Source organism: Notolabrus celidotus, chromosome 12 (genome assembly GCF_009762535.1).
Source record: "Notolabrus celidotus isolate fNotCel1 chromosome 12, fNotCel1.pri, whole genome shotgun sequence".
Taxonomy (NCBI): domain Eukaryota; kingdom Metazoa; phylum Chordata; class Actinopteri; order Labriformes; family Labridae; genus Notolabrus; species Notolabrus celidotus.
In genome coordinates, this window is record NC_048283.1 from 21,725,546 (window position 1) to 21,744,714 (window position 19,169).

General features: G+C 39.3%; 1 protein-coding gene across 2 annotated transcripts in view; it reads right to left on the bottom strand.

Moving 5' to 3' along the window:
* Window positions 1-19,169, bottom strand: part of mtbp (MDM2 binding protein) — a 41,802-nt gene that overhangs the window by 22,140 nt on the left and 493 nt on the right. For both annotated transcript variants that reach the window (XM_034698316.1, XM_034698315.1), the window contains exons 2-10: window positions 19,006-19,089; window positions 18,836-18,909; window positions 17,664-17,800; window positions 17,310-17,368; window positions 16,108-16,252; window positions 15,524-15,638; window positions 10,650-10,766; window positions 349-443; window positions 92-158 (exon numbers count right to left, since the gene is read on the bottom strand). In XM_034698316.1, coding sequence (XP_034554207.1) covers window positions 92-158; window positions 349-443; window positions 10,650-10,766; window positions 15,524-15,638; window positions 16,108-16,252; window positions 17,310-17,368; window positions 17,664-17,800; window positions 18,836-18,909; window positions 19,006-19,089 — 893 coding nt within the window. The remainder of the gene's footprint in view (window positions 1-91; window positions 159-348; window positions 444-10,649; window positions 10,767-15,523; window positions 15,639-16,107; window positions 16,253-17,309; window positions 17,369-17,663; window positions 17,801-18,835; window positions 18,910-19,005; window positions 19,090-19,169) is intronic.

The window sequence follows — 19,169 nt, forward strand, 5'->3', positions numbered from 1 at the left end:
AATTTAAATTGCATATTTACTCCATGTCAAACTTATCATGTTTTTTCCTGAAATATTTGTACATGTATGAGCAAAGATCAGAGGTCAATACCTTTCCACGCAGTGACCTCAGCTGCTCCAGTAGAAGTTTAGATTTCATTGATTTCCCACACAGGCTCCTGTTTGTTGCTTGTGAAGGAAAAATACTTAGCTGAGGAGAGGAGAAGGTGCAAGCACAAAAAAATAAAAATCCAAGCTACACTTTACAAGCTCCGTAAAATCAATATCATATTAAAATCTTTATATGTGGATCAAGAAAATCAAGGTTGTTTTTTTTTTGTGTGAGACCTGCAACTGAAGTAAGGATACAGTTCAAACTGAGTAGGGGAGAAAAGAAAGCTGGGCAGGTCTGACGGATCGACCAATTGGACCAAATCTAAGACCGGTGCGTAGTAATGGAAGATCTGCAAACACATAACACACAGACAGACAGCGTTTGATGAGGAGAAAAAAATGCAAAGAAAGACACAGATGCTGAAAAATCAAACAATCACAGAACGTCATTCAAACTTTTGGACTTTTGTTGATACAATTTCAGAGAAAAAAAAAAATATTAAACAATCCTGTTTTCAAAAAAGGTTTGAAACTGTGTAAATTCTGAATAGAAAAATTGCTAAAATAGCAACATTTTTAATGTTGAAGCTACATATTTGATTGCTTTTGGAAAATGAGAAGCCAATTTTGAATTTGATGCCAACAACATGTTTCAAAAGAGTTAGGACAGGGACAACAAAAGACTGGAAAGGTTGTGAAATGTTAGAAAAACATACCAGGTGGAACATCTCAGAGTAATTTCAGTTACCCAGCAACAAGTTAGTAACATGACAGGGTATAAAAGGGGCATTTTGAAGAGGCTGACTTTGTGAAGAATGCACTGGCAAACAGTGCAAGAATTAAGAAAACATATCTGAACATAAAAATGCAACGAGTCTGTGAAATTCCACACTTACAGAACATAGCATGATTAAAAAGTTCAACAGACCCCATATTCCCTACTAATAGGAGAGAGGTTGACAAATCTAGACACCCTTAAAAGCCAGTGGGATGGAGATTTTGATATGAACATTTCAGAGACCCTTTGGTCTAAGATGATGGGGAGAATATATAAATACTCGATATGTATGAAACATAGTATTATGCAGTTTAAAAATTTCCGCTGACTACACTTGACCAAAGTTAAACTGTCTGAATTTGTGTCCACTATAAACCCCATGTGTGATCGTTGTAAACAATCCGTAGCCACTTTAATTCACATGTTTTGGGAATATCTTGGGTTATCTAATTTCAGGCTGTTAATATTTGATATACTTTCCAAAACTATAGGTAGAGTTTTAGAATTGTAGAATCTGAAGAAATCTCTGCATGCCAAAAAAAATGTATTGCCTTGAGATGGCACTACTCTAAAAACAGGCATGATTATGCGGACATCATTGCATGAGCTTAGTAACACTTTAAAAACCATCTGTGGACAGAGTTCCTGATGCATCTACGAATGCAAGCTGAAACTGTAGCACACTGGTATCCTATCTCACTCCTCTCCCCTCACTACCATCACTTACTTTAAATCCCCGTGTCCCATTTAAGTCAAGAACCATAGACCTTTCTGGAGTCACTGAGCTAACTTGTCTCGTAGGTTCCTCTGAGTCGCTGCCGTAGACGTCCTGCTGCTTTGGACGTTCTGGACTCCAGCTGATACAGACGTACTGGACTCCAGCGGGACCAGCTACTACTACTCGTCTCATCACTATCACCACTCCCTCTATCTCTTATTCTCATCTATCTCTCTTTCCAACCCCAACTCGGTGGAGGCAGATGGCTGTCTAACATGAGTCTGGTTCTGCTCGAGGTTTCTGCCTGTTAAAAGGAAATCGCTGTAACTAGCTAGATACTGCGAGGTGCAATGCTCATGGTGGATTAAGATGAGATAAGATCAAGTCCTGTGAGTATGAGGGGACTGGATCATATCCTGTCTTGATGTTGGGTCTTTGTTAATAATTTAACATAAAGTAAGGTCTAGACCTGCTATGTTTGAAAAGCGTCTTGAGATAAAGTTTGTTGTGATTTGGCTACACAAATACAGATTGATAGATTGATAGATTGATAGATTGATAGATTGATAGATTGATAGATTGATTGATTGGAAGAGTAGAAAAGTGTCCTCTGGTCTGGAGAGGCACATTTAAAATTTGGTCAAGAAATCATTGGCTTGTCCCCCATTGAAAATGTTTGTCACATTATGACACATACAACTTGACAAAGGTAACCCTCAACTGTTGAGCAGCTGAAAGCGTACACGCAAGAATGGTCAAATATTCTACCTTCAAAATTACAGCAATCGTCCTCAATTATTCTTACAGAGGGCTGTAAAAAGAAGAGGTGATGAAACAGAGTGGTAAACATGACCAATGTTTTGCAATGTGCTGCTGGAATCAAATTCAAAATGGGGATACAATTTCAGAAAAACAATGACTTTTTCTCATTTACCATTTGATGTGTTGTCTTTGTGCTATTTTCAGTGAAATGTGGGGTTCCAATGTTTTGCAAACAACACACTGGATTTTCATTTTACACTGTTTTGCAACTTTTTCAAGAGTGACCCCCTTTTTCTGTTGAATCAAAACAGGATAATGAAGTTTCAATTGTTCAAATATGAATAAGAAACAGAAACGCAGGAAATCTACACACTTGAGAAGCTATTGTAACTATTGCACATGGTTCCCTTTAGAAATACAACAAAATTAAATTCAATTAAACTTGAGCAGCTTCTTATCAAGGACCTAATCAGTCATCAAATAATCTCTCACCATTGGAATGATTAAGACCAACCACCTAAACACACACAATGCCCGCAGTACTCTTATATTCTCACACTTCACTTTATCATTGTAAGTCACAATTCTAAAGAGGCCTACACTTCAACATTCTGCAGCTGTCCTACTTACCTAATGAGCTCATTATGTTCTGAGAAAATCAATAATATATAAATAAAAAGTCACATAGTAAAAATAGGTCATTTGCATATACAGAAAATACAAGAACACCAAGGAGAGCCGGAAATCTCAACCTCATAAGTTATTGATCTGGAACTAAGAATGACCTACTTCTGATAGAGTCCTATAGATAAAGAGCAGCTGAAGATTTTAATGATTTCAGACAGATTTACAGCATGTTTGTTAAGTTTAGTCCTCTCCAGTCCATACCACTCCTATGCAGTGGACTGAAGAGATGACACACACAGATCATGAAGACCTCCAATCTTGAATCGTCTTGGTTTACACGCCTGTGGTTAAAATATGTTGGGTTTGTGTTTACATAGTTTCTTTTTCAGTGGCATTACAACTTGTAATCTCTATTCATGTCTTGTGTGTGGATTGCTGTAATTCTCATGTGCTTTTCTCCCTAAATGACTGTGCAGTGCTCAGCAGTAATTGCGGCACATTGTCGTGTAACACTGTAGAGCAGTCACCCAAATAGAAAGGCTGCTGTGAAGGCACTTCACTGACTATCACTGTTCTTTTATAAACCATATAGAAAGCTTTTACTTCCATGCCAACAAAGAAACTATTGAATTTGCGTGACACTTCAATTTCAGCCATCATGTCATTAGAGCACCGTTTTTGTATTTTTTTTCTTGTGTATTTTGTGGTGCCTTACAAAAGTAGGCATCAACAAGCACAGAAGTTGGTGCATTTTTACTAAAGAAAGAGGATGCTTCTAACAGTGACAGGCTGATGAATGGCTATTACAGCAGGTTTAGGGAATGAGGAAAAGGGGGAGGTTTTGAATGCATATTTTTGTAGTTTAAAATCCTAGAGGGAAAGTGCAGTGTGATGCCGATCCCCTCCCATGACGGACAGGGGTGAGGTGATTTTTATAAAACTCTCCAGGACTAAATGTCAACCAATGCTGTAGGGTAGCAGGAGAATATTCACCGATAATAAAAAGTTGTTCTCATCGACAGCTCCCTGAGAGTAAAGTTAAGAATAAAAAGGGTGACTCTCACAATGTAATTCAGAGAAATGTCCTCCATAAACTTTGAAATATGGTGGATGAATGAACAAAAAGAGATTGGACAACACCACCGTTGTATAGAGCAAGTTATTTAAGATGATTTTTTAGACAGATAAAAAAAACAGTGTCCTTTTTGTGTGAGATGTAATCAATCAACCTTAATTTGTATAGCACCAAATCACAAGAAATGTTATCTCAAAATGCTTTTACTAACATAACAGGTCTAGACCATACTCTATATTAAATTATTAACAAAGACCCAACATCAAGACAGAATAAGATCCAGTCCCCTCTTACTGACAGGACTCGATCTTACCTCATCTTAATCCACCATGAGCATTGCCACTCGCTGTGTTTAGCTAGTTACAGTAGCAAGGAAAAACTTTTAACAGGCAGAAACCTCGAGCAGAACCAGACTCATGTTAGACAGCCACCTGCCTCGACCAAGTTGAGGTTGGTAAGAGGGATAGAGGAGATTAAGAGAAAGAGAGAGCGATGATAGTTATGAGATGGATTTTAGTAGTAGTAGACTAGTAGCTGTTGCCGCTGGAGTCCTGCACACCCATAGCAGCAGAATAAAGATGTTCGTTGTCTAAAAATATGATGTGTTTCCAGCTTGCTGTAGTGCCATGTTACATGTGTTTACCACAATGAAATGATTGTTCCAGCATTAATGCTTATTTAAATTATTGTAGCCAGGTTACATCTATCAAAGGGTTTAGAACTGTATTTTCAAAGTTATTAAACTTACGAGTTTAGCCCAAATAAGGAAATGACTGACTTGATTGACAGGCGGGCACCCTGTAGCTGTTAGCGAAAAGACTTAAGGCCCGCCTCTTTACCCCGCACTAGCTCAGATGAAGTTTGACTGTGTTCAGCAATACCAATATGGCACCCGCTGATGATTGGCTTCAAAAAAGCGCTCAGGATACTCACGGATATCACTGATACTACGTCCATTTATTATACAGTCCATGTTAGCTACTTAAAGCAGTTAGCAAAAAGCTTTAAGACGCTATATAGCCACCATCTGGCGGGAATACCATATTACAACCAGGCACCATTGAACACAATGAAAAATTTTATTTTTAAAATGAGATAATTTTCGCATTAACTCTTCGATTTTTAATAAGTGAACAAATATTCGAGCATTAGAAAATAATGTTCCATCCCTACTTATTCATGTGTGCTTGAAGCAAACAAACGTATTGCAGTTTACTTTGTAACTACTGCGTAACTTTGAATAACATCTTCAGGTTTGATGCTCACACAGCACAGGATGGTCTCTCTGGCAGCTGAGGACACACGTGTTTGAGTCAGGTTTTTTCCATGACAGTGAAGTCTGACAGACAGCAAAGTCTAGACTGTAAATAATATGGGAGTGCAAGTTATTCTACAGTGTCTCATCCCAGCAGTGAGTTAATGTGATAGTTTTGTTGTCCTCAGAGTTTTTTGTAATGTTTGCCAAGACAATCACTGCCATCTGCTTCTCCATATAGGGATCTGATTAGATCACACACCCACACAAACACAACACAAACACACATAAATACAAAACCTCATAGTCCAAGTCTCAAAGGACGTATAAGAGGAGCACTTACCATCTCGCACACACATATACAAGCACACATGGTTTTACTATATAATAGCTGTGTTAGCTGAGAAAGAGCGACCACAACACTTACTATCAGCTCCAAGACACATACTCACAAAACAGACGCAACATTCTTCCACCTGATTGTCTTTAGTGTTTATGCTTTGATGTTGAAGGAGAATAAATGAGTGCTACGGACCCACATCAAGCTTTAACAACTAGTGTGTGTAGTTTTATTGTTACTGATATTAATCTTCATAAGAAAACTCATTAAAGAACTAAAGTACAGCAAGTGGTATGAAAGAGAAAGTCTCATTCTTAGAACATTTAATATTAATATACAGCTTTTAGACTGCAGTCACACACGATACAACCTGAGAGCTCACTGCTGCAGCATGTAATAGTTCTAGTCTTTTATGTGGGTTAATGTCTTATTCTCAAAGGGCTGAGTTCTCTGTGGATATGATTCATATGAGTTCATGGCTTTTTCAGTGGCTGTTTAATAAAAGAGGGAGACCACTTAAATGCACTTTCTGCATTTTTCAACTAATTGCATAGTTATATTTGTAAAATGTAGTGCTTAAGCTGAAGTTCACTCATTCAAAGGTCAGTCAACAACTGACAACTTCATCCTTAAAACTTGTTTGGTATTATTCAAAGTATTTATCAGGAGCTGAAGGAAAAGCATTAGAATCACTTTGAAAATGCTGCTAATGGGTCTGATGGTTTCAGCTTTGATAGAGTGAGGCTTTTAAGCTTTTCTCTGTATCATGTAACTCTGAGATGAACTTGCTTGAGTTTTAAACTGTTGCTCTGAAAAAGAAAGGTGTCAATATCTGAAATCTTCTTTTTCAACCCTGAAATGTTGACCAATCAATATCAAACAGAAGGAACTGATGGAATTATTCTGGAATGAATTGTTACAGGCCTGCTTGTCGGACCTGAAGTCTCGTAAAGTAGTATGGGAGGTAGAACCTTCAGTTATCTGGCACCTCTCCTTTGGAATCATCTACCAGTCAGGGTCCTGGAGGCAGACACCCTCTTTACTTTAAGATTAGGCTGAAAACTTTCCTTTTTGATAAAGCTTATAGTTAGATCTGGCTCAGGCTTGGACCAGCTCTAGTTATGCTGCAATAGGCTTAGCCTGCTGGGGGAACTGACATACTAAGATCCTATTTCATCCCCCTTCCCCACCCCCCATTACTTACTTTAACTCTTCCCGTGCCATTAAAGTAACTAACCATAGATCTTTCTGGAGTCCCTGAGCTCCCTTGTCTCGTAGATTCCTCGGAGTCCTACTGCTTTGGTCATTCCAGACTCCAGCTGATACGTCGTTCCGGACTCCAGCTGCAAAAGCTACTACTACTACTTCTACTATCCGTCTCATCACTATCATCGATCTCTCTCTCTCGCTTGTTCTCCTCTATCCCTCTTTCCAACCCTACACGGTCGAGGCAGATGGCTGTTTAACATGAGTCTGGTTCTGCTCAAGGTTTCTGCTTGTTAAAAGGAAGTTTGTCCTTGTCACTGTAACTAGCTGAATACTGCGAGGTGCAATGCTCATGATGGTGGATTAAGATTAGATAAGATCAAGTCCTGTCAGTAAGAGGGGACTGGATCATATCCTGTCTTGATGTTGGGTCTTTGTTAATAGTTTAACAGAATACTGTCTAGACCTGCTATGTTTGTAAAAGAGTTGTTTGTTGACAATCACAACAAACAAACATTTTTTGTGATTTGGCGCTATACAAATAAAGATTGATTGATTGATAACTATGAGGGGTTTGCTTTGAATGGGTGCGTAAATATGAAGATAGATTATGAAGATGTGTAGTATGAATGCATTTTGTCGCACATGTAAATTTAAATATTTCAGTGCTTGCAGATGGAATTTGTTTATTTTTCTTTCCTGTATTCTTTACTTGTGTGTTTTTTCTATTGTTTTTCTACATATTTGAAATAAAGACATCAAATCAAATTAGACAAGGCCATTTTAAAAAAGTCAGTGTTTAAACATAAACCTCAACTAAGGCTATGCATGTATGGAAATATCATAACACATAAAAAAACTCAGTGGCAAATAATAGGTTTCTCTTGTTGGTATGGTAAATCAAGTTTTCAGGCTACAAGTCCAAAATATGAGAAGTTCTTTAATAGATAATACACATTTGATTTATCTGACTGATGGTCCTTCTGTCACAGGTTCCTCAATGTGAGTTAAAGGATAATGTGGATGCGACCCTTTTGAACTCATTTCCTTCCAGCCACAAGAAATCATTAAGAGATGAGAGTGCAAGGAGTCAACTCTTCAGCTTGGAGGAAAGATGTAGGTTGAACTGGGATTAAAAGGAACAGTTCTTCCCTAACAGAACATGCAGTCATTATAAACTCTACATCCTGTCAATCAAAACCTGCCCTAGAGTTCAAGAACATGGACACGCACAAATGATTTCATCAGGTAAGAACCGTCTCAGAAAACCCTGAGTTTTTTAAACAAGACTTCCTTATTGACAACATTTGGATGGAGTGCAAGGCCTGGAGCTCTCTGGCAGAAGATTGTGTTGCTACTGTTGAGAAACTGCTGGCATGTTTGAGAACAAATCTTTGCCAGCTAGGAAAAAATCAAGCGCTAATGAGGGGAACAGTTGGACTTTTTAAACAACAATGCGATTGTCTGCCAATAATCCTCATAAATTCATCCGCCTTAGGTGTTAGGAAAAGTTAAATGAGATGCAGTTATGACTTACCCTGGTTACAGACCTCTGACTCTCCACTCACAGCTCGAATATATAATCAAGAGAATGAGTGTGTTTCTGCCAGCTAACTGCTGTTTCCCCTTCAGGAGAAACATTCAATCAATCACAGATTTGTATGAGAGATTCAAAGCAGGAAGCTCTTCATACTGCGGCAGGCTCGCTTTTGAACTTACTTCTGTGGCAAATAGCTTGAGGTGTGGGTGCAGCTATATCAGTGGCGAAAAAATCTTCAATTAGCATAATTAATTTTGTTATTGTGGGAATTAGAAAGAGGTTACTCTGAAGAAAACTAAAAAGTATGGTTCGTATTATCTCAAAAAAACACAGCACTGTGAGTAATCAAGCAAACCTCATGCTTGTTTTTCATGAAATACTTTTCAAATATTTAGCAAAAGTTTCAAACCAGGAGTAATTGAAAGATGGGTTTATTGCAAGCAGTGTTATTCTTCCCTGCCTCTGTATGTTGCATGTGTCCACCATCAACTGGTCCTCACTAAATACTGTGAAACTGGTGACTGAATGCAAGTTACAAACATAACAGAGATCACAAGATCTCACCTCTAATCGTTTGCAGGGGTGGCATAAGTTGTTTTTCGACCGCAGGAACTTAACCCCGGAACTACTTGCTTTTCGACCAGAGGGGTCAAAATTTTGTTCAGGGTAGGGATTGGTACGATTACTTCGAATAGCATTTTGTTACTCGCCCACCTGGCAACATAACTTGAACACATACAGCGTTACATGTGTGACCATGTGCTTTTTGTTTTCACCTAACTGAATACACTAGGTAGGAAAATAATTAATGGGATATAAGCGTATGACTTCTCCGGCCACAGCTTCAGCTTTAGAACACACCGAGCCAGATTTCAGCAAAAACAACTGTTTTACGGCAGCTACGGCAACACTTTAGGAGCACATTAGTCCACCGAAAGAGAAAGCACAACAGACCGTCTGCGACACCTGCGACATGTTTGCTAAACAAAGTGATGTCTGGAAGTACTTCGAAAAAACGATGCAGTTAATGTGCAGTGCAAGATATGTGGCGTTTAACTTGCATACCATAGAAATACTAGTTTGATGATTAACCACATACGCTTAAAGCACAAGGAGAAAACAGCGGAGACAGATAACAGGCAGTCTCGTCTTTTGCTAGCCATGTTAACTCACGTCGTTGTGACGAAACCAGAGCCTGCTAATAACCAAAATGGTAACTGGAGATATGCTCCCATAAAGTTTTGTGGAAGGAGAAAGCTTCAAAGACCTGATCGCGTTAGTTGAGCCGGAGTACAAGCTACCATCACAGAGAACAACAACTACGAGAGTGGCAAAGATGTCTGAAGAAAAGGCAGCACAACTTACTACAATTCTGGTCCGGGAGGTCCGTGTCCGACAGACTTTTAATTTTTCTTAATTAATTAATTTAACTTTTCTTAATTTGTTTTTATTTGTTCTATCTTTTTTTGTACGTGTGTACTTAAAAAAAAAAACGAAGCTGTGATTCACTTGACTAAATAACTTGTAACAGCAGCCTTCTCTGAGCCCATCGCGAATTTTTCTCTTCAGGTGGTTTGATTTTAAAAGTGACCCTGTAAATCAAAGACCTTCAAAAGCCTCTTCGAAATCTGGTTGGCCCCGCCTGATGCCCCCCCACCAGATCCTGAAATATGATTGGCTCTTTGCTTTGTCAGAGGCAAGACTTTTTTTAAAACCAACAGCGTAAGTTGTGTTGCAACAGGCTGCTAGCTTTCTTTGCATTTCAATGAAACATGTTTTCATGTTGTTAATACTTTACAGTGATTTTAAACACTCCTTTTCTATCTAGCTCTACTTGTGACTGCCATCTCTTTCATTCTCCCTTCATCATGTAATTCTGTCTGTCTGTTTTGCACATAGGCATGCTGTGTGAACACAATCTCAAAATGAACGTTGGCTGAGAAGTTAAATAAGATTTTAATTTCTTACCCTTGTTTCTGTTGTAAAAAAATAGGGAAACATGAGTTTTCTGTTTTACACCCAGGACCCACACACTCAGAAATCTTTCCTCTTCCTCTCACACCATGTATAAGGCAGTGAGTGAGTTGTTGAATCCTATATTCTGGGCTACACTCTTAAGGTCAAGGGGCCAGCGCTCCCTGGAGCGTGGAAAACTGGAGAGCCTATTGTCTCTGCTTTGAGCTGGCTCTGGGGGCCATTCACAAAAAAAGTGCTAAGTGGTGAAGAAGAGCCGATGTCAAGTGCTCGGGACTCACCTCAGACTGTAGTTTGTGGTCTGTCATGTTGTATGGGACTTGCAGGAAGCTGGAGTCAGACATCTGATTCACAGGAGAGCGCAGAGAAAAGCCATCGAAACGGAGCTCTGACACATACTGATGCAAAAAAACACAAAGGGAAGAGGAAGGTCATAAAACAGCAGGTGTATTTATTTTTGTATAAATTACACACAAGCTCTCTTGGTCAGTTCAGGCCTAATGCCACCTGCTGTGTCATTACAGACAATCATGCTGACATCAAGTGTTTACTCTCAATCAAAATTTGCCATGGTTTGTTCAGTCACATGGCTGTACAGTTAAAGGAACACGTGCAGAAATGTTTTTAGGCTGACATGTTGCGTATCACACAGTTGTAGTGTGATGGTTGTTCTTAGACAGGCATTTATTCCTTAAGGAGTTCTCCTTTGTTCCAGTGCTCCCCAGCTGTGCAGCTTTCAGTGGATGACTGCTGGAGCCGGCTCACTTCAAAGGAAAACATCGGAGAAAAGGTCACTTTATTGAAGGAGAAGCTGCATGTTTGCTCCTGTAGACTATGTGCTCAGGAGGCAAAGAGAGATGAGGGGAGTAAACTTTTGTCAAGTGCATGGCAGCTTCATACTGTATGTTGACTTGGATAATTATCTGACTGTCTAGATTTTCTTGTTTTAACTTTTTTTAGTGTGCAGAAACACCGGAAACCACATACACACCAAGGTAAAAAATACGATCTTTGTAGCAATAAAAAACAAATTTACAGCCTGGTTCAAAAAATGGCTTCGATCTGAAGAGCTAATTTCTCTATCAGCACACACTGTACGGGGGGGTAAACATTTTTCCAACACGACGGTTCAGAAGATATTAAGATTACGAGTTTTGCCCAAATAAGGACATGATCGACTTGATTGACAGGCGGGAACACTGTAGCTGTTGGCTAGGAGGCTCAGAGCCGGTCTCTTTACCTCACACTAGCTCGACAGCAGTTAGCTTGAGTTCAGCATTTCCAATATGGCTCCCGATGACGATTGGCTTCAAAACAGCGCTCCGGAACAGATGGGTGACGTCAAGGATACTACGTCCGTCTATTTATAGGCAATTTATAACCCAAAATGCAAGTCGCAAGCACCTTTATACTTTAAATGCATTTCATTATAATAAACCTTAAGTCATTAGAGTAAATTAAAGTGGGAATGTCCAATTAACACAACCATCCATCATCTTGACTAGGGATGTTAACAACTAATCAAGTATCGATTAATTTATTGTTAAGAACTTACCGGATCACGTTTTTTTGTTTGATCATGGAGACTTAAAATTGACATTCCTAAACTCTACCGCTGGTTCACACTCACACCATAGACTGTATAAATATTGGACTTAGTACGCCTGTCAGTCAAGTCAGTTATGTCCTTAAATGGGCAAAACTCTTAATCTTAATATCTTCTGAACCGTCGCATTAGAAAAAAATTGCCCCCCGTACAGTGTGTGCCTATAGAGAAATTAGCTACGTAGAGCCAAGGCGTTTTTTGAACCAGGCTGTAAACACGTTTATTAATGCTGCAAAGGTCGTCTTTTTTGAATTGGTGTCTATGTGGTTTCTGGTCTTTCTGCAGCCAGCCTCAAGCGGATGCTCGATGAATTGCAGTTTATAACACTTCTGCATGAGCTTCATATTTGGAGACCGGAGGTTGCTGCTTGACTCACACCTACGGCCAATTTAGAGTGACCAATTAACCCGGTGAGCATGTTTTTTGGACTGTGGGAGGAAGCCGGAGAATGCTTAGAGAAGCCACTCATGCACAGGGGAGAACATGCAATCTCTACACAGGAAGGCACCTGCCCAGGATTCGAACCAGGAACCGTCTTGCTGTGAGGCAACATTATATTATCATATCAACGCCAAAAAGGGAATTTTTCTGTACTGCAGTTTTTTTAAGTCTTGAGTTTTTTCTCTCCAACGAATGGAATACATGCCACCAATTTCTTAGACCTTAATCAATTTAAAGCAAAGCTGCGTGATTCTAAAAGAAAAACACACATTCAAGTATTGACAGTGAACAAATCATAATTTCATATTCTTAGCAAAAACTTATTTTATCCTGAAGATGAAACTTATTTTTTGATACAGTCTGCTCAGTGCATAGATGGAAGCTGAAATTCTCAGCCAATTTAAAAATCCCAACAGTGTGAGACATAAAGGGAAACTGCAGCGAAACAGATTGCTGGAGAAGAATAGCACAAAATTGGCCAATTCTATCCAGAGACAGAAAACTGCTGCTCCTGCCAGAGTTCCTGCTTAATGAGGAAGAAGTACAAGTGGGTGTGAGGTAATCTCCAGAGTGGCAACTGAAAAATGCTGTCAGCTCACCTCAGCCTATTCACACTGATACCAGGAAGTGTGTGAAGCTGCGGGAAGCCAGGTAATGAAGTGCACTACACGGCCAGTCAGATATCATAACAATATGCAATGTTAAACCTGTCATTCAAAAACTCAATGATGACAGTATGCTGACATGACTGCCTTCAAACTTTAGGAAAAAGCCTTACAACGAATGAGAGACTGGCATTTTTAGGATAAATGTACACTACCGGTCAAAAGTTTTAGAACACCCCCGTTTTTCAATTTTTCTATTGAAAATGATGCAGTTCAATGTCTTATTTGTGTTCTGAAATGAAAACATCAAACAAATAAACAATTGAATTTCAAAAATAAATCATGGAATCAATTCATAAACCAAAATGTAGTCAAAACTTTTGACTCATCGAAGCAGCCACCTTTGGCAGCTTTTTCTGGCCATCTATTAAGCAACACATTAGTTTCTGGAGTACAAGACTGTTCAAATGATGTTCATGAGGGTATGGTACCACAGTGTGTTTCAACACTACTTGTATGCAGACAGAGGAGGTTGTAAGTAAGGAAAGTTGGGACACCTCTAAGTAATTGGTAGCACCAACTTTCAAGGCTTGACTAACCTCAATTGCTGCAGAACAGTAACCCATTTCTTGTTCCCTGAAAAAGGCCTTTCATATAATTCTAAAATGTACATTATGTTTTCAGTTTTGGGTAATCTTACCTTTTTTTTTTTCCTCTGACAGTTCACCACTTACCTTTGTACCATTTCAAGCTATTCAATGGACATGAATCGCTTGGATTTCAATACAAAAGTGGGAAAATTGGGGTGTTCTATAACTTTGGACCGGTAGTGTATCTCTTTGAATGAGGTATGCTCTGAAGAGACTGTTATATATTATAATAGAAAGAAATTATATATTTTTTTCAGACTGAACAATTTGTCTAAAGTTGAGAAAAAACTCAGAAAACAGTCAATGTTGAGCATAATTTTTTTACACAGGATCACAGAGGCTGCGAGCAAACAAATTTGTTGCACAGTGTGGCTTACAAAGCAGAGTTAGCACCACCAGCCCTCAATCTTCCTTGCAGGATATCATCCACTGTATCTGCTGTTTATGCATTGCTCCAGTTGAGGGGTTACATTCCAGTTTAATCGGACACAGCCTACATCAAACTTTATCTCCATTGTCTGGATCTAAATGCTGCCAAACTGCACCTAACTGCATGATGCCATCTGCCTTCTGTGCTTGTTTACATGAGGTAGTAGATAATTATAGCATTATGGTATTGGCCAACAACCAGAGCTATAGCCCCGCCCAGTGGTGGGTGGCTGCACTACAGCTTAGACTCCATATATACAGTGGGGTGCGAAAGTTTGGAAAATCATATAAGAGCACAGATTAACTTGTGTCTGGATCTCAGTACCAACAGCACTATCCTTTACATACATACTGCCCAGAGGCGTTCTCTCACACTTGTCCTTTCTTAGATCCAGACCAATAATCAATTACTGTTGAGTCAGAGCAGAGCCGTGCCAGGGAGGGCCAAGTTTACCTTTTCAGGGCAATGCCAGCAAGGCAGAGCGATTTCCCATGACCTCTCTAAGGCCTCCAGTAATACCCGTAAACTCAATCACCAGCTCAGACAGATTCAGTCAAACAATCTAATCATGAAAATATAGGAAAATGACACTATGGCCTTGTGTTTTATTCAGTCTGTGTGTACTGCAGATGAATTGAATAAGAGAAAAAAAAGGACCAAATATGGATGATTAACCTAGCCCATTATTAACCTGGCCCATGATTAGCCTTGGTTTTCGAAGGTTGTTTGGGAAACACTGTTAGTTCTGAACTATGCTAGCTGTGTGCTCCAGCCTACAACCTACACTGCTAACAATAAAAAGCCCCAGGCAAGTATGCAGGCAAGTTCAAAAGGACGCAGCTTTTTCTCATGCACTCTACAGCACAAACAGAAACAGAAACACAGCCACAGAGATAAGACAGAAAAAAATCCTCAACAGCTAATACCTCACACACACCTTCTCCCTTCTTTGCTGCTTTTAAAACAGCATCACGACACCATCATGCCTTTCAAAAGTGTACCTTGATGCATGTAAGCACAAAAAAAAAACAGCTGACTAATCTTTCTTTTCTCTGCGAGAAATCCAGCTTTCATCTTGGTGCTCATGTTTCTCAATGACTACATGCTGAGACAGAAATATTGTCCTCACACATATACCCACAACCCTTTCCACATTCTCTTTCCTCCTCTCTTTAATAAGCCGTCCTCTTTGTTACCCCAGAGTCCTGTGTCACCAGCACCCTCTCGTCTGTTTATAACCATTACATGGTGTTCTATACAAAAAAAACCTCTCCGCTGGGATGCTCTCCTGCTCTGCTGTACCAAGTTTTCTCTAACTCCTCTGTCTCTCTGCACTGAGAGAAGACAAAAGTGAAATAAATTATGCAAAAACTACACAGAATGTTTCTTCCGCACGCTCGCTCAAATTTTCTGTGGTCATTACCTTCTTCTCTCTGATAACCAGGCTGCCCCTCCATTGTTCTCTGTGACTGATACAACTGTCAAGGTCAGCGGGCTCAACCAGACAGGCACTCAGGTAGGATGCTGCTTTCTGCCACCTGTGACAAAAAAAGATCCATTAGTTGATCTCTTAGTTAAAGTCCTGATTCATTGTGAACTTTAACTCAGACAACTTTAGCAGTTCTGAATTTGGTGCAGATTTTATTTTTCTCTTCAGTAAAGCTTCGCGCTTCTTAAGACATGCTACTGAGGCTTTTCATCCATCACCCTAAGCCAACACATGCTCATATTTACTCTTCTAAGACCCCCTGGTGGTGAACTGGGAGCATTTCACAAATGATACTGTCAATGATTTCACACTATACTCTGCATTTCCTGGATTTTCAACAATGCTTTCATCACTTCTTAATGCTTGAATCCTGTTAAAACAGTGACTATAGGAGACTCTTTCAGTTAGATTATAAGTGAGTTCTAGTATTAGACTGTAGATAGCCTGTTCAAACTGGTTTTGAAAGTGTTTTCATCACGTGCTTTGATTTGATGCATGTGTATTCTTTCAATCCTCACCCAGTTGAGTGCTGTGTGGCTACAGTGATCTTCGCAGCGTGCCAGCAGGACATGTGTTTGAGTGCTCCGAGCAGAGGCAGCAGGTCTTTAATAGGAGGGGATTGCTCTGCAGAGCCCAGCACTAGCACATCCAGCAAAGCTTTACCTGAGGGGGAGGACAAAAATTGGACGAATCAGAGAGGAATTCATTAGAAATTTTCTTTCTTCCTCAATTTCCGAGCACACATCCTCATGAGAGGTCAATGAACGAAGCAGCACTGACTGACTTTTTTTTTTTAACAAAGACGCAGTATTGCCCGTGTGCAATAATAAATACCAAGATCTTTGCAAGTGAAGTTGGAAGCTAGAGCTGACTCCAGGTCCTCAGGGCAGCTACAGATGGAGGGTGACCGCTCCTGAACTCCTGTGGAGGTGGCGAGCTAAGAAATGCTCTTTAAGTGAAATATGGCTTCAGGAGGCAGACTCACTGAGAAGCAGCCGGAGCAGAAGTATCCCATCTTCCCAGTGGTGAGTGCATATGTTTGAAGTGAACCAGGCCACCTTTTCTACAAGGCTGCAGCAGCAGGCAGGTTTTCAAAATGTAATTACATGAATCTGGACTGGATCCTTGTCATACAGCCGAGAAGTTTGGCTCAGGTAAACAGGTTTTAATTCCTCATTACTGGCAGCTTTAGGCAAAGACAAATCTCAGACTTGAGACATTGTTTCTTGCAGTGAACGCACTTCTTGCTCTGTTGCCCTATCAGTAAGCAAGACCTTTGTTGTTTTCCTCATTAAAGCAAAATAGAGGAAACTGCTGAGCTTAAGCTGTCCTGTGGAGACATTCATAACACCCGAATCATCTGAAAAGTGAAGGGGCTTTGGGTAAAACATCATGAAGGGAATAATTGGGTACAATTCATGATTTATATTATTTGAATGAAACGTTTCAAAATACCAACATTCTCACCGGGCATGGGGTCAAAATCTTTACGAATGACAAGATGACGAATAGGAAAGTTCTGTACATGAAGACAGTGATGGACTGTACTTCTTCTGACCACTCTAAGCACTTTTACTTGTCACATCAACCCATTAACACTCCATTCATACACTGGTGACAGAGGGTGCCATTTAAAGTGCCCAGCAGAATTAATAAATCCCGCTCTCATGCATGCACACTCCACTGGCAAGAATCCAGCCGCCCTTGTTGGTCTGGGTACCTGGAGGCGGCAGCTTGTCTGTCAGCAGGTGAAGTCCCTCTGCAGCTTCCTCCAACAGTCTGTTTAGTAAAGACAACAAGATCAATCAGTCCCACTGGGTAATATGTTACACTAGGGACTTTGATTCTTTGAGACTATGTGCTATTCTTATTATCATCTTTAGATATCTCAAAATCAATCTATTAATTAGATAGCTGCCGAAGAAGACGTTATAAACGTTGATGACGATTAAAAATTATGATATCAACTTCTTGTAAGCTCACAGAGATATATTAGACCCACATCTGCAACACTGTGTTGCAAAATAATGATCATGTTTCATATAAAGAACATGAAATGTTATCCGTCGCTCACTCTGTCAGTGCTGGCTGGTCCTGTGAGTCGTGATTACTCAGATAACTGAGACATGACTCTAAAGCAGAAGGCGTGTCCTCCTCGCTGTCAGGCTTGGGTTGAACTGTCCCCGGTTCTTCCCAGTCCAGGCTGCAAAACTACAAAACAGGGAATTAAAGGAAGTATCAGGGGGAAGACACTTCAATTTTAAAATGTCATATTATCTTCATAGTTGGAGAGGAACACTAATGGAGCACTAACAAATACATAGGATCAACCACTTAAATGCTGCTGGTCATCATCATACAAGTGGATGTAACTTTGTATGGACAAAATGTACAACATAGAGTAAATACAAACACTAATGTGGGGTAAAGATACTGTTGGCACATGATAAAGTTGCTATAGAGGTGTGTGTGTGTGTGTGTGTGTGTGTGTGTGTGTGTGTGTGTGTGTGTGTGTGTGTGTGTGTGTGTGTGTGTGTGTGTGTGTGTGTGTGTGTGAGAGTGTGAGTGTGTGAGTGTGTTTTGTATTATTACAAAATAATACACAAACATATATAAATGTATATATATCATAAATGTATACACAAACATATATAAATGTATATATATTATAAATGTATACACAAACATATATAAATGTATATATATTATAAATGTATACAAAAACATATATAGATGCATATATGCATATATATGCATATATACATACATTTAAACATATATACACACATATATACTTATGTATAAAAGTATATACACATATAAACAAATATATATACACATACATATACAAACATACACACATATATACATATATAAATGTTTATAGAAACATATTACAGTATATTGTGTGTGTATGTATGTATGTATTTATGTTGTATGTATGTATTTATGTGTATACATGAATATATATATATATATATATGTATATATATATATGTGTGTGTGTATATATGTTGCAATGATTTTAAGTATTGGAATGATTGAAGTATTGAAAACTGTAAATAGAATATAAAAGCTGGCACATAATGCTGGTTCACTGTATCTGAATTTAGTTTAATGGTTGAACAGATATTTCTCAAATAAGAACACTTTAGTGCGGTTTGTAAATATAGAGACATTCATTCCATCACACCGTGAGTACCTTCTTCTGTGGCAGGTATTTCTTGAAATGTACTAATATCTCACCTGTGCTGCTCCATGGCAGGCCTGAACGGCAAAGTACCACCTCTGAGCTGCTGGACTGCCACTGAGAGAACATGCTGGGAAAGGGGAGAACAGTTACTGAAAGAATAAAACAGCTTCTGTGTGAAAGTTAGAAAGATTAATAGACGCCTTTATCTACAAGATGACTGTACCTGGAAACACAGAGATCCCTCTCTCTGATTCCTTTGTTGAGATGTCCACAAGTCTGTCAAAGATCTGCTTCACTGGCTCATGACCTGTGACAAACTCAACTGTCAGGCTTCACCACATCCATGGTCAAACTTGATTTACACAAACACATTAAAGCATGTTCTGA